This window comes from Cupressus sempervirens, chromosome 7 (assembly GCF_028749045.1).
Source record: "Cupressus sempervirens isolate cs-2001-9-10 chromosome 7, ASM2874904v1, whole genome shotgun sequence".
Lineage (NCBI taxonomy): Eukaryota > Viridiplantae > Streptophyta > Pinopsida > Cupressales > Cupressaceae > Cupressus > Cupressus sempervirens.
In genome coordinates this window covers 455,288,605-455,301,772 of record NC_143124.1, presented here as the reverse complement: position 1 = coordinate 455,301,772, position 13,168 = coordinate 455,288,605, and the positions used below count along the sequence as shown (strand labels likewise).

At 34.4% G+C, this 13,168-nt stretch overlaps 2 protein-coding genes across 5 annotated transcripts in view; one reads left to right on the top strand and one right to left on the bottom strand.

Annotated features, from left to right (window-relative positions):
* Positions 1-13,168, top strand: part of LOC149547525 (alcohol dehydrogenase-like 6) — a 155,255-nt gene that overhangs the window by 40,239 nt on the left and 101,848 nt on the right. The window lies entirely within an intron of this gene.
* Positions 1-13,168, bottom strand: part of LOC149547526 (uncharacterized) — a 28,751-nt gene that overhangs the window by 6,524 nt on the left and 9,059 nt on the right. Inside the window, exons 2-3 of the mRNA XM_089793644.1 lie at positions 1,502-1,792; positions 790-1,366 (exon numbers count right to left, since the gene is read on the bottom strand). Of these exons, the coding sequence (XP_089649770.1) occupies positions 790-1,366; positions 1,502-1,792 (868 nt within the window). The remainder of the gene's footprint in view (positions 1-789; positions 1,367-1,501; positions 1,793-13,168) is intronic.

Below are 13,168 nucleotides of genomic sequence, written 5' to 3'. Positions count from 1 at the left end.
TTCAGATTGCATTCGAAATGTTCTCCTCTATTCAAAATACATTTGAAATCAACAATACTAGTAGATTATTAACTCTAAACAAGATCTACTATATATAAAGATGAAAAATGGAGAATCTATAACCTCATATTTCTTAAGGATTACTGAACTAAAAGATCAATTCGCAACTATGAAAAATCAAGTTGATGACAAGGAGTTAAGCATGATTGCTCTAAGAGGTCTTCCTCTTTCATGGGAAACTTTTATTCGAGGTTTAAGATCACGACCCGAACTTCCTAAATTTGATCAGTTAAAGAATGAATGTACTCAAGAAGAATCTAGACCAAAGTAACAAGAATCAGAATCGGCAAGGCCGAATCGAATCGTGAATCGGCAATGAATCGGCGATGAATCGGCAAATTTGAAAAAACCCTTTAAATTTAAAGATTTTAACAATTTAAAACTTATTTCATGCACCCTTTATTGAATATAACTAAAACACACTATAACATCATCAAATAGAAGTTAAAACTTAACATACATAAACATGGAACATAAAATCCATCACATATGTAACTATGTTATCTAAAATGTAAATTGTAGGCTAGCTGAAGTAAATAGAAATCAAATGATCACAATGATTTAAATCATAGAATGTATGTAAGATGATCCATAAGACATCAAATCATAAATGTATGTAAGAATCTAAGATGAAGATCCATGAAAGTTTGAAACATATGTCTATCAATGATTCAGTATCAATATCTGTAAACAAAATATAAAAACAAGGCTCCACCTCAAGCCTCAGACTCATAGTCATCATCATCATCCTCAACATCATCCTGAAGCTCGGCTGCAGCCTCAGCCTCAGCCTCAGCCTCTGAGTATCCAGTCTGCCTAGTAGCAAGGCGTCTAATGTAGGTCCTAGAGGACTGTCGAGCCATATCTCCCGCATGTAAGATGGGCTCATGAACGTCGCTAGGGCCTATGCCTGTGTGTGCACGTGTGCGTCTACCAATGCCTGAAGAACGTGCTCTAGCTGCCTCAGCCTCTATATCCACCTGGTCAACCCACACACGGTCTTCCTCAGTGAAGACTAGATCCACAACCTCTGTGAGCCACTCTGATTCTGGATCAATCTCCTCCAGAATGATCGGAGAGGAGTCAGTGCCCAAAATCTGTCTGATCCTAAGACAGAGGTTGTAATGAACAAAGACAATATCATTCAACTTCTGCACTGTCAACCTGTTTCTCCTCTTCGAATGGATGTGCTCGAACATGGACAAACTGCGCTCACATCCAGAAGCGCTGCTTGGCTGACTCAGAATACGAATGGCAATTTTTTGAAGTTTTGGGGTTGTGGCCCCAAACATTTGCCACCATCTATCTGCAATAAGGGAAAAATTGAAAATAGAAACAATTAGTCTCATTTACAAATTAAAAGTTAACTCTAAAATTACATAATCAACTTTAAGATTAGAATCTAGATTCATGAACATTGAATATATTATTTAATTTTTACCTGGCTGTAGTGTTGTCTGAGCATTTATGGCCATCCTGCCAGAGAAAAGTGGCCCCTTTTTATTGTTGAACTGGTCTAGCTCAACAATCGCAGCAACGCTATCTTCATCGCTACTCAACCTCTGAATCACTGTGTATAAGCCAGTGAGAACCTCCACATCCGCCTTGAACTCAGGACAGAAACGATATGTCGGATTCAGAAAGTAAGCTGTTGCATGGATGGGTCGATGGAGCTGATTCTGCCATCTCCTATCGATGATGTCCCAAATAGGGCCATACCTCTCCTGCACTCCTGCATATTGGGCTCTGATTGCCTCCTTGGCCCTATCCATGCCCTCATAAATGTAGCCCATAGAGGGCTTCTCCCCATCAGCAGTTCGTAGCAAAGCTACAAGGGGCTCAGTGACCTACATATAAAGTAAAACAAAAAACTTGAGTCAAAACTTAAATATAAAATAATATAACTTAAAGTAAAAGTAAAATACTAAATGTTAAATTGCAATAAATTTACCTGCAGGATTTCTCTAGCGGGTTTCCAAAAACCATCCTCATGAAATATGCAATCCGCCACATCTATCCCTATAGTGGTCGTAGCATAGGAAGAGGAAATCCACTCCTGCCCAACAAACATGCTCCTCAATTCATCCCTTGATGTCAACAAGGACTGCAAGGTGATGAAATTCGAGGCAAACCTCTTGATACCTGGGCGAGCTAACTCTTTGCCTTCTGTGTATTTCCTCATTGTGCTAAGGACAAATGAATGATTATAAATGAATTTGCATATTTTTTTGCCCTTTCCACACATGACTTGACAAACTCAAGTTTGCCAATTTCCTCCAACATGAGGTCAATGCAATGTGCCACACAAGAGGACCAAAATATGGTGGGGTGCCTCTCCATCAAAAGTTTACCTACAACAATTTTAAGTCAATTAGAAATTCAAATTTCAAAATTCAAATAAATTTATTTTCAAAACTTGAAAAGTTAAAAGTTTACCTGCAGCAACATAACTTGTTGCATTATCCGTCACCACCTTGATCACATTTTGTTCTCCCACCTCTGCTATGACTTCCTCAATAGCCTCACATAAGTATGTGGCATTTTTTACATGTGCGGAAGCATCAATGGATTTGATGAACATGGTATATCCTACAAGTAACAAAACAACGAATTAGAATATTAAAATTAAATGGATCATCAACAAATTAGCATTCAACAAATCAAAATTTACAATTATGTATGTAGGAAAGTAGAATGATCAATTACTTCCACAGGATACAAAAAAATTGAGGAGTGTTTTATTCCTCCTATCTGTCCAACCATTAGTCATGATGGTGCAACCCTTTGCAATCCACTCCTTTCGTTTCTCCTCGAGCTCAACCCTCATGTCCTCTACCATCTCATCCAAGAGGTATCCGCTCAACTCAGCCTCAGTTGGGGCTTTAAACCCCGGACCACAAATAGCAACCGCATCTATCATGTTCTGCCAATAAGGAGTCCTGTCACAAATAAAAATTTAGATGTCAAAGACTCAAATTATAAAACAAGTAAATATAATTAAAGTTTTACTTTTACTTTTAATTTTAACTTTAAAGAAAACAACGAAAAAAGAATCAATTACCTGACTGCAATAAATGGAATGTTGCAAAAGTACCAAAATTTGCATATCTTCTTTTTGGTAGCATCATGAATCTCCTTGTTCAAACCCATGCCCTCAAGCGTGGGTTGGGAACCAGGAGTAGTGCGGGGCACAAAGTAACTATCCATTCTGCTTTTCCGCACTCTAGGCTGCAATAGGTTGGTGTGGGACTCTGTCTCAGTATGTGACCGACTAGCACTAGCACGAGCAGAAGAACTAGGATAAAAAGGAGGCCTAGAAGAACCCTCTCCAACACAACCTACAGATGCAGATGCAGATGTGGATACGGCTGCAGATGCGGATGTGGGAACATGGGAGCCAATACCCCTTAACCTTTCAAGTTGCATTTTCCTATTGGCTTTGTTTTTTTCAATTTTTTCTAATGCCATTAAGCAAGTGCGTTTTGCCTCAGGAGTTTGGTGAGTGCAAATTGTAACATCGTGTCCAGGTATAGCAGCAATGTGGTATTTCAATCTATAAATACCACCCGAAGTTATTTTTTCTTTACAAAAAATACATTTTGTTTGATATTTGGTTCTTCCAGGAAACTCTTCGTTATATTTCCAACATTCATCTTTTCTACCCATTGCGAATTTGCAAAAAATGAAAGAAAAGGCTGCTGCAATAAAAATTTATATGTAAAATATCAAAGTTTGAAGCCAATAAAAGCTACAAAACAACAAACCCTAGTTTGCAACTTAGTAAAAATAAAGAACATTCAAGATCTAAACTAAAAATCTTGAAAACTATAAAAATTTAACAAAAAATGCATAATACACTAACATGCAAAAAAAAAAAGAGCACTTACCTCTTGCAAATGAGTTGAGGAGTGTTGAGATTGGCTCCTTAATGCTCCCAATGCAATTGATGGCCTCTCCAAATGGATTGCTGATATCTTTTGTGCTCTTTCTTCTTGCCGGTTAGAAACCTATGGCTTTTCTTTTTTCTTCTTCTCTCACACTTTTCCTCTCTTCTACTCATGTTAAACAAATAGAAGGCCCTTTAGGGTTATAACAAAGAGAATAGGTCAAAAACAAAGTAAAAAAAACAAGCAATTTTTTAAAATTTTACAAGTCTATACTTTATTGGCTGCGGGCGATTCATGCCGATTTTTTAAGGCGATTCATGCGATTTTTTGGATGAATCGCTTGATGAAATCGGCAATGGCGATTTTCGACTCCAAAAAAATCGCCATTGCTGAATCTAATCGCTGAATCGCCGATTCAGGCGATTTTATGGCGATTCTCGTTACTCTGATCTAGACTGACTTCAAGAGGACTAAGTACAAATCTAGAGGGAGACATCCAAGCACTTTATGCTAAATCAAACAAGAAAAGAAAATTCAAGCATAACAAAAGGGAATCTAACAAAAATCACAAATCAAACAAGCAACGTGATTGTTCCAAAGTTAAATGCTTTAAATGTGATAAAATTGGTCACTCTTATATGTTCTGCCTTGAAAAGAAGAAAATATAAGCGGCCTTAGCATAAATTAAAGGAGAAAGTAAAGAGAAAGAAGAAAGAGAAAATTATGCTTTTTACTTAGCCCTTTCAAGTGAAATAAATTCTAACCACAACACTTGGATCATAGACAGTGGAGCATCTCGACACATCACCGGCTTTAAAGACAAATTTGAAACCTTCTCTAAACAAACCTCAGAAGCAGTTACCATTGGAGATAACTCTACTTATCCTATTAAAGGAATTGGTTCCTATTCAATACAACTAAATTCAGGAGGTTACAGTACAACTCAAAAATGTTTTATATGTACCAAGAATCAAAAGAAACTTAGTCTCTATTTCTGGTCTTGCTGATCAAGGCTTCAGAATTACATTTCAAGAAGATAGAGTTTTATCTTGGCCCAAGAACTCTAATATTAAGAATGCCATTTCCATTGGATTTAGAGATGTAAGTCTTTATAAACTTTGTAATAATTAGAATCTAAACCTAACTCTTAGTCATGAAACTTCAAATTCCTCTGAAATTTGGCATAGGAGACTAGGTCATCTTAACTATCAGGCATTATCATCTATAGGAAAAATTGTAAAAGGTCTACCTAATCTAAAATCTGATAATTCAAGTATTTGTAAAGGATGTGCATTAGGTAAGAATACTAAGCATTCCTTCCCTAAAAGTGATCATAAATCCAAATCCATTCTTGAACTAATTTACACAGATCTCTGTGGCTCTATGTCAGTTCCCTCTCTTAATGGGTGTGTCTACTATATAATTTTTATTGATAATTACTCTAGGAGATATTGGATCTATTTTCTAAAACAAAGAGTCATCTGAAGTCTTACCCAAATCCAAAGAATTCAAAGCCTTAGTTGAAAACCAATCAGGACAAAAGATTAAAACCCTAAGGTCAGACAATGGGGGTGAATACATATTTGATATTTTTAAGAACTTCTGCATTATTGTTGGGATTAAGAGGGAGTTTTCTGTACCTTATAATCCTCAACAGAATGGAATAGCTGAAAAGAAAAATAGATCTATAGTCGAATCAACGAGAGCTATGTTGCATGATCAAAATCTTCATTATTCATTTTGGGCTAAAGCATCTAACACAACAATCTACATTCAAAATCGATGCGCACACTCCGTATTAGAGAACACCACTCTAGAAGAAGTATTCACAGGCATTAAATCTGATCTAAGTCACCTAAGAATATTTGGATGTCCAGTTTATATTCACATACCAAAAGAGAAAAGAACAAAATTAGACCCTTTTGGAAAGAAGAAAATATTTATTGGATATAGTGAAACCATGGAAGGATACATGATTTACATTCCAGGTCAAAGAACAATTGAAATTAGTAGAGATGCAAAATTTGAAGAAGGCACAAGCCTTTAAAATTTTTAGTAACAGCGATGAATCCATTACAAAGTCCGTATCTGAAGAAGATCAACCTACAAAAATTGAGAGGGAGAACAATTCTGAACCTTCATCTATGTCTAGAGATTCTAAAATCATTAATAATAATAAAAAGGGACCTCTTAGGGCTAGGAAAATGATAGAAGAAAATTAGGTTAAACCAGATGAAGTAATTCAAGAAAGCAAAAGCACTAGAAATCAATCATGTTATGTTGCATTGTTAACTGAACTTATAAAATCCGAACCTTCTAATGTTGAAGAAGCACTTTCAAATCAGTCTTGGAAAGAAGCAATGATTGAAGAATATAACTCTATATTAAAAAATGATGTATGAGATGTTGTACCAAGACCAAAGAACAAATTAGTTGTTTCTTCCAAATGGTTATTCAAAATTAAACATGCATCAGATGGCAGTATTGAAAATACAAAGCAAGATTTGTAGCTTGAGGGTTCTCTTAGAAAGCAAGCATTGATTATGAAGAAACATTTGCTCGAGTTGCCAGGTATACTTCAGTCAGAACTATCTTAGCAATTGTACCATCCAAAGGATGGAAGGTACATCAGATGGATGTCAAAACAACGTTTCTCAATGGCAAGATTGAAGAAGTCTATATTGAATAACCAGAAGGGTTCAATACTTATGACAACAAAACTCATGTTTGTAAGTTAAAGAAAGCATTTTATGAACTCAAACAGGCTCCCAGAGCTTGGTATGAAAGAATAGACAACCACCTATTGAAATTAGGATATTCCAAAAATGAAGTTGACCCAAATCTATATTTCAAAACTGATGGTGATGATATGATTATCCTCGTATTATATGTTGATGATTTGCTAATAATAGGCGAGGAACATCTCATAAAGAAATGCAAACAAGAACTTACAACAGAATTTGAAATGAAAGACTTTGGGTTACTTCACTACTTTCTGGGATTAGAAGTCTGGCAACAAGATATTCTAAATCAGGGAAAATATACAATTGATATTTTAACAAAATTTGGAATGATGGAATGTAAACCAACAGCTACTCCTATGGAAGTAAATCTACACAAATTGAAAGATGACATGAACAAATCTGAACCTGCAGAGCCTTCTTACTACAGATAGATTATTGAATCTCTAACGTATTTGGGAAATACTCATCCTGACATATGCTATGCTACTCATGCCTTGAGTCAGTTTATGTGTGCATTTAAGAAGATACATCTACATATAGCTAAATATATTTTGAGATACCTAAAAGGCACTATTGGAATGAGAATCAAATATGATAAAGTCAACATTGAACTCTTGGATATTCAGATTCTAATTGGGTTGGTAGCTCTATTGAACAAAAGAGTACTTTAGGATATTGCTTCAGTCTAGGATTTGGGATGGTTTCTTGGTCTAGTCGGAAACAAACTTCAGTTGCATTAAGTTCCACCGAAGCTGAATACATTGCATCTTCCTTGGGTGCTAGAGAAGTAGTATGGCTATGAAAGTTGTTATCAGACTTATTCAAAAGACATTTGAAGCGCACTGTGATTTATTGTGATAATCAAAGTTGTATTAAACTTTCATCAAATCCAGTATTTCACAATCGCTCCAAACATATTGAAATTCCGTTTCATTACATCAGAGACATAATGAATTGAGGAGTCATTCAACTAGTATATATATGTACAAATGAGCAAACGGCTGATATCTTTACCAAGCCTCTTGTTAAAGTGAAGTTGAAATACTTCAGAGAAAAACTTGGTATAATTAATTGTAATAATGAAATTTGAACTAAATGTTTATTTCATTTGAGTTTATGCTTCTATTTGATTACTTAGTAGCATTTGATATGTAATGAAAGATGATGATCTTTCATGGACATAGTCATTAGAAGGAAATTATTTGCAAGGTGACGATCTTGTAAATAATACACTTGAGTGTATTATAGGTATCTCTAGACATTGCTTAAGTGCAAGTAGAGATCATAGGATATACTTTATGTTGTTAAGAAATTTTAATATACATTGTGTTGATTATATAATGATTTTGATTCAAATCTAATGATGTTTTATTTCTCCCTTGCTAAAGAGGGAGTGTTAATGTTTTAGCATCAATAGAAGTAAAACATGGATTATCTGATATACTAATATGAGCTTATAAATGAATTAAATTGCTGCTAATTATCATAACTACATTTATGTAAGTATACACACACACACACACACACACATATTTACTTATGTATATGTAGTAGTGTATGTATTGAATATGATTAACAATAGTCATTTAATATACTGGTATCAGGCTCCATATTGTTATCGGCATAGATATTCATCGTGCCTCATTATATGTTATTGGGCCTTATGATTATCGGGCTTGTGTTAAGCACATAATATTGTTTTTGTTAATGGATTGCCATGCCTCCGAAGAGGCATGACTCTACGGAGTCAGGGCCCCTTGCACAAATATAAATATGCTGTTTTGATCACAGTTGAAGGACATCAATCCACGACATCTCTTATACCTGTGATTAGAATATATACATTGTTTATAACAGTTTACTTTGCAGAGCAATTCAAATTAAATATATTACTTCCATTCATTCCAATTTAAAGTCGAAGGAAGGCAGATCGTAATCAACTGGCAAAGCAATAAAGGAGAACATACATTCAACACTGTAACTATTCAAGTAAGGACATTCTCTGCTGTTACAATTATTGTAATTGTTTTGTCTATCAGAGATCCACAAATTTAATAGTCATAAGTATTTGATGATCAGAATTTGCACTAACATCATCTTGTAGTGAGGATTTGTAACATTATGAGTTATCAGATTACCGGCTTTCCGGGACAACATTGAAATGAAGTCTATCAGATAACGACTTTGATCCCAGGATAACAATAAAATTGCCACTGTCATAGATGTTACAATCCTAGACATAAGATAGTCCATCTTGAAATATAAATTATCATGACATCCGACACATTTGGGACAATAGTTTTAGTAGTCATGGTAATAATTGTAACGTCCCCCTTTTCCGGGTTTTAACTAACAACTAGCATATCATAGAAATACAATTACTGCTTCATATTCATGGGAAGACAGTTATAACAGTTTTATGTTCATGTGAATGAGATTAATGGTTATAATCAGTTAAACAAAAATTTCATAATTAAAGATTGATAGCATCATCAATAAATCTAAATGAAGAATGAGTTTTCCATGCCCTAAATTTTGAAATTGGAATCCACCTAGGGTTACATCTACAAAACCCAGGTTAATCCACATATACCACTTAGGGCACAAATAGTTATACCAGTATATTATAATGACAAATACTATTTAGGGCATCAAATACCATTGTATCATCCCTTTTCATTGTGTTGCTTACTTTGGCAATAACATATAGTTAAAAGATACGTTCATAATCATCACTCACATACATGGAAGACAAAAATAACAACTAGAAGATAAAGCTATCTCATACCTATAGATACGTTTCATGTTCAAATGGAAGATCAACTGATCTAGTTGGTTACCATTTACATTGACAAGGAAACTTGATTTCATTGAAGGAATTAAGTAATTCAATGATATAAATCAATCTAACATATCTTCAACTCGTAATTTCAAATATCATAAAAGTAAAATACTTGTTACCATTACCAATAGATGTTGAATGCATAACTTATCTTTGTTTTGTGCATGTCTTGGCATTTGGTGGAGAGGGGTAAGATTGTCAGGGGCTTAACCTCCCAACTGCGGACCCTTCAAATATCCCCACATAATTCATTTGAGAAAGACCTTCCCTACCTGGAATGGACATGGAACACCTTGTCCAACCACTGAGCATCTTGGTACTTAATTTCACTAGTCGACTTGACAACTGAGTATACTTAGACAATCATGAGCTGACTTGGATCTTTTTAATAACCATTTTAAAAGTTAAATAATCATTCATAGAAGTTCTGATTTGTTGTTGCTTTCCTTTGTAGGAACCCTCTCCTCTCTACCCTCTTTCATCAGCTTCGCTAACCTAGGGCGAGTCCTTGGAGACTATTACATCATATTGAGTTTTTATCTCATGACATTCTTGGAATGATTTCCAACAACTGATACACAACGAGTACTCACAAGTAAAAATGCATGCCTTGCCTTGATAAATAGACTTTGTTACAGAACTCTCTTAAGAAGATACTTGGTTTTCAGAAGAAAAAAAAAGAAATCATAAGGAACCTCTGCATATTGAGCCTTTGAGATGGACAGCTGTAAAAGCTTGACAAAGATGTCTTCAATGCAGCTGTAACATATTTTCATAGTAGAAATGATGTAAAAGAGACTTAGAATGTAAAGAAACATATCGTGATCGGAAAAGACAATGTTTATGGTAATTTTAGGTTCTGTATATGCCACCAATGTGTGGCTTTGAATGGCCCGATATCTGATAGAACGGCGAGAAGGAAGTATGAGATAAAATAGTTGATTGGTAGTAAAAATTTGGTCTGCTGCAAAACGCACAAATAAAAGCCATCTCTTGCATTGTGTCTTGCGGAGCCTTGTAGCTCTCAACTCAGTACCAAGATGATAGTTTTAAAAAGATCATTAGTTACAAGAATGGTTTCACAAATTTGAAAATTTTAAAAGATGGGTGTCGTTATGAAGGTGGCTACCGCTCATCAATATGGAATTTATAAAGATTATATTTCCATGGTTTAAAACAAAAAGCATTTATATATACATATATAAATATAATTATGATTTCATCATGCTGTTGTATTATATCTATAGTTGTACCTATATGGGCACATATATCTATATATGTGTGCGATTTAGAGAGTACATATAATTTATTATATCTTTTGTATATACGTAGGCACACATATATGTATATATACATATAAGTATAATTCATAGATATCATCAAAGTATCATGGTGACATCATATATATAAATATGAAATTCATAATGTTGATCACTTTCAAGGTCTCAAAGCAAGAGAGAGATAATAGTTCTTATCATGATATCAAATGTTTATTATTTTTCTTGTTATAAAAATTGACCAAGTAGCTCATGGTATTGCCCAACATACACTCTTGCTTGCCTAGTTGTTTACCCTTAGCCATGGTGATTCAAGATTCATACCTATTTGCCCAGTGATGGTGGTGCCCCTGTGCCCAATTCTTTTCTGACAATGCTTCCAACCTTTTGACTTGCTCCCTACGAGAAAATTCTCCACAATTAAATCATATTCCTGAATATAATAATAATTACCATAACAAGTTATTAATCATAAACTATCATAACGGCTAACTACCTTTTCACTTCCCATGTATTCATGATGAATAACCAACTTTTCAAATTAACATTAAAATATCATCATAATGGTTAACTATCATGCCAACTTCATATGAAATTATAACGATTAACCATCTTACCATTTCACATGATTGTAACTAATTTTACTTGTCAACAGACGTCACATGAAACCTCAACAGTTATATGAAGATTTCAAATGGAGCCAAAATTGGGATGTAACAATAATTATCTCAATATCATGATATTCGGCATAGTCCAATACACAACTATAAGAAGTCAATCATGATATGTATGTTATCACAATCACTCACATACTTTGGGGACATGCTAAGTGATAACAATTAAACATGCTATATAGAGTATCAAGATATTTGACACATTCTGGGACAACAACTTAATGTAGTAAATCTTGATTCATTAGTTATCATGAATTCTGGCACAGTCCAGGACAAGTAGTTAATGTAGTCAATCATGATAACATTCACACTATTGTTGAGGTCGTCACCTTACAATAGTGACCTAATACACACATTTCATGAAAGATCGTCACCTTTCATGACACACCACATAAATGCAATGCTGCAACTTAAATATTCATGAATATATTTATAGAAATTACATCTTAGAAATTTCAATTACAATTTAGTTTGAAGTACTCGACTTTCAACTTCCCAAGAGGCTTGGTAAAAATGTTTGCATTTTGCTCTTCAGTACTGCTATAGACCAATTTAATAACATCTCTATCTACCATATCTCTTATTTAATGGTACAAAATTTCTATACGCTTGGATCGATTATGAAAGATTGGATTTATGGAATGTTTGGTACAACTTTGATTATCACAATGAATCACAGTGAAATTTAGGGGCTTCCTATGCAGTCCAACTAGTAGCTTCCTTAGCCACACTACTTCACAAGCTCCCATGGAAGCAATCATATATTCAGCTTCAATGGAACTTAGAGCAACTACTGATTGTTATCTACTAAACCAGGATATCAAAGTTGATCCAAGCTTGAAACAACACCTAGTTGTACTTTTGCGATTAATGGAATTGCTTGCCTAGTCGGAATCTGAATACCTTTGAAGTTTTATCTCAACATTCTCATACTTTAGGCTAAGACCAATAGTATCGCATATATATCTCAAAATATGCTTATAGAAACCATTAGGTGAATCTTCTTAGGTTCACATATGAATTAACTCAACACATTAGTAGCATAACAAATATCAAGGCGAGTGTTTACCAAATACATAAGAGAACCAATAATTTGTTTATAGTAGGTAGGTACTGTAGATTCTTAGTTAGCTACTTCAATTTTAAGCTTATGAAGATTTGTTTCCATTGGAGTAAATAGAGTTTTACAATCCATCATACCAAATCTAGTCAAGATATCATAAGTGTATTTTCCTTGATTTAGGAAAATGTAATACGCCTTTTGCCATACTTCTAGACCCAAAAAATAATGCAGAATCCCTAGATCCTTCATATAAAATTTAACCACAAGTTCTTGTTTGCATTTGGCATAAGCTGATCTTCACCTGTTATTAATAAGTCATCAACATAAAGAACAAGAATTAACATGTCACCATTAGATATTTTGAAATATATGTTAGGATTAGCTTCATCTTTGGAATATCCCAGTTTGGAGAGCTAGCTGTCTATTCTTTCATACCAAGCTTCAGGAGCTTGTTTAAGACCGTAGAGAGCTTTCTTTAGTTTGCATACATAGAGATTTTTGTCATGAGTGATAAATCCTTCAGGTTGTTTTATATATACTTCTTCAATGACACCATTTAAAAACGCAGTGTTGACATCCATCTGGTGTATCTTCCACCCTTTGGATGTTGCAATGACAATA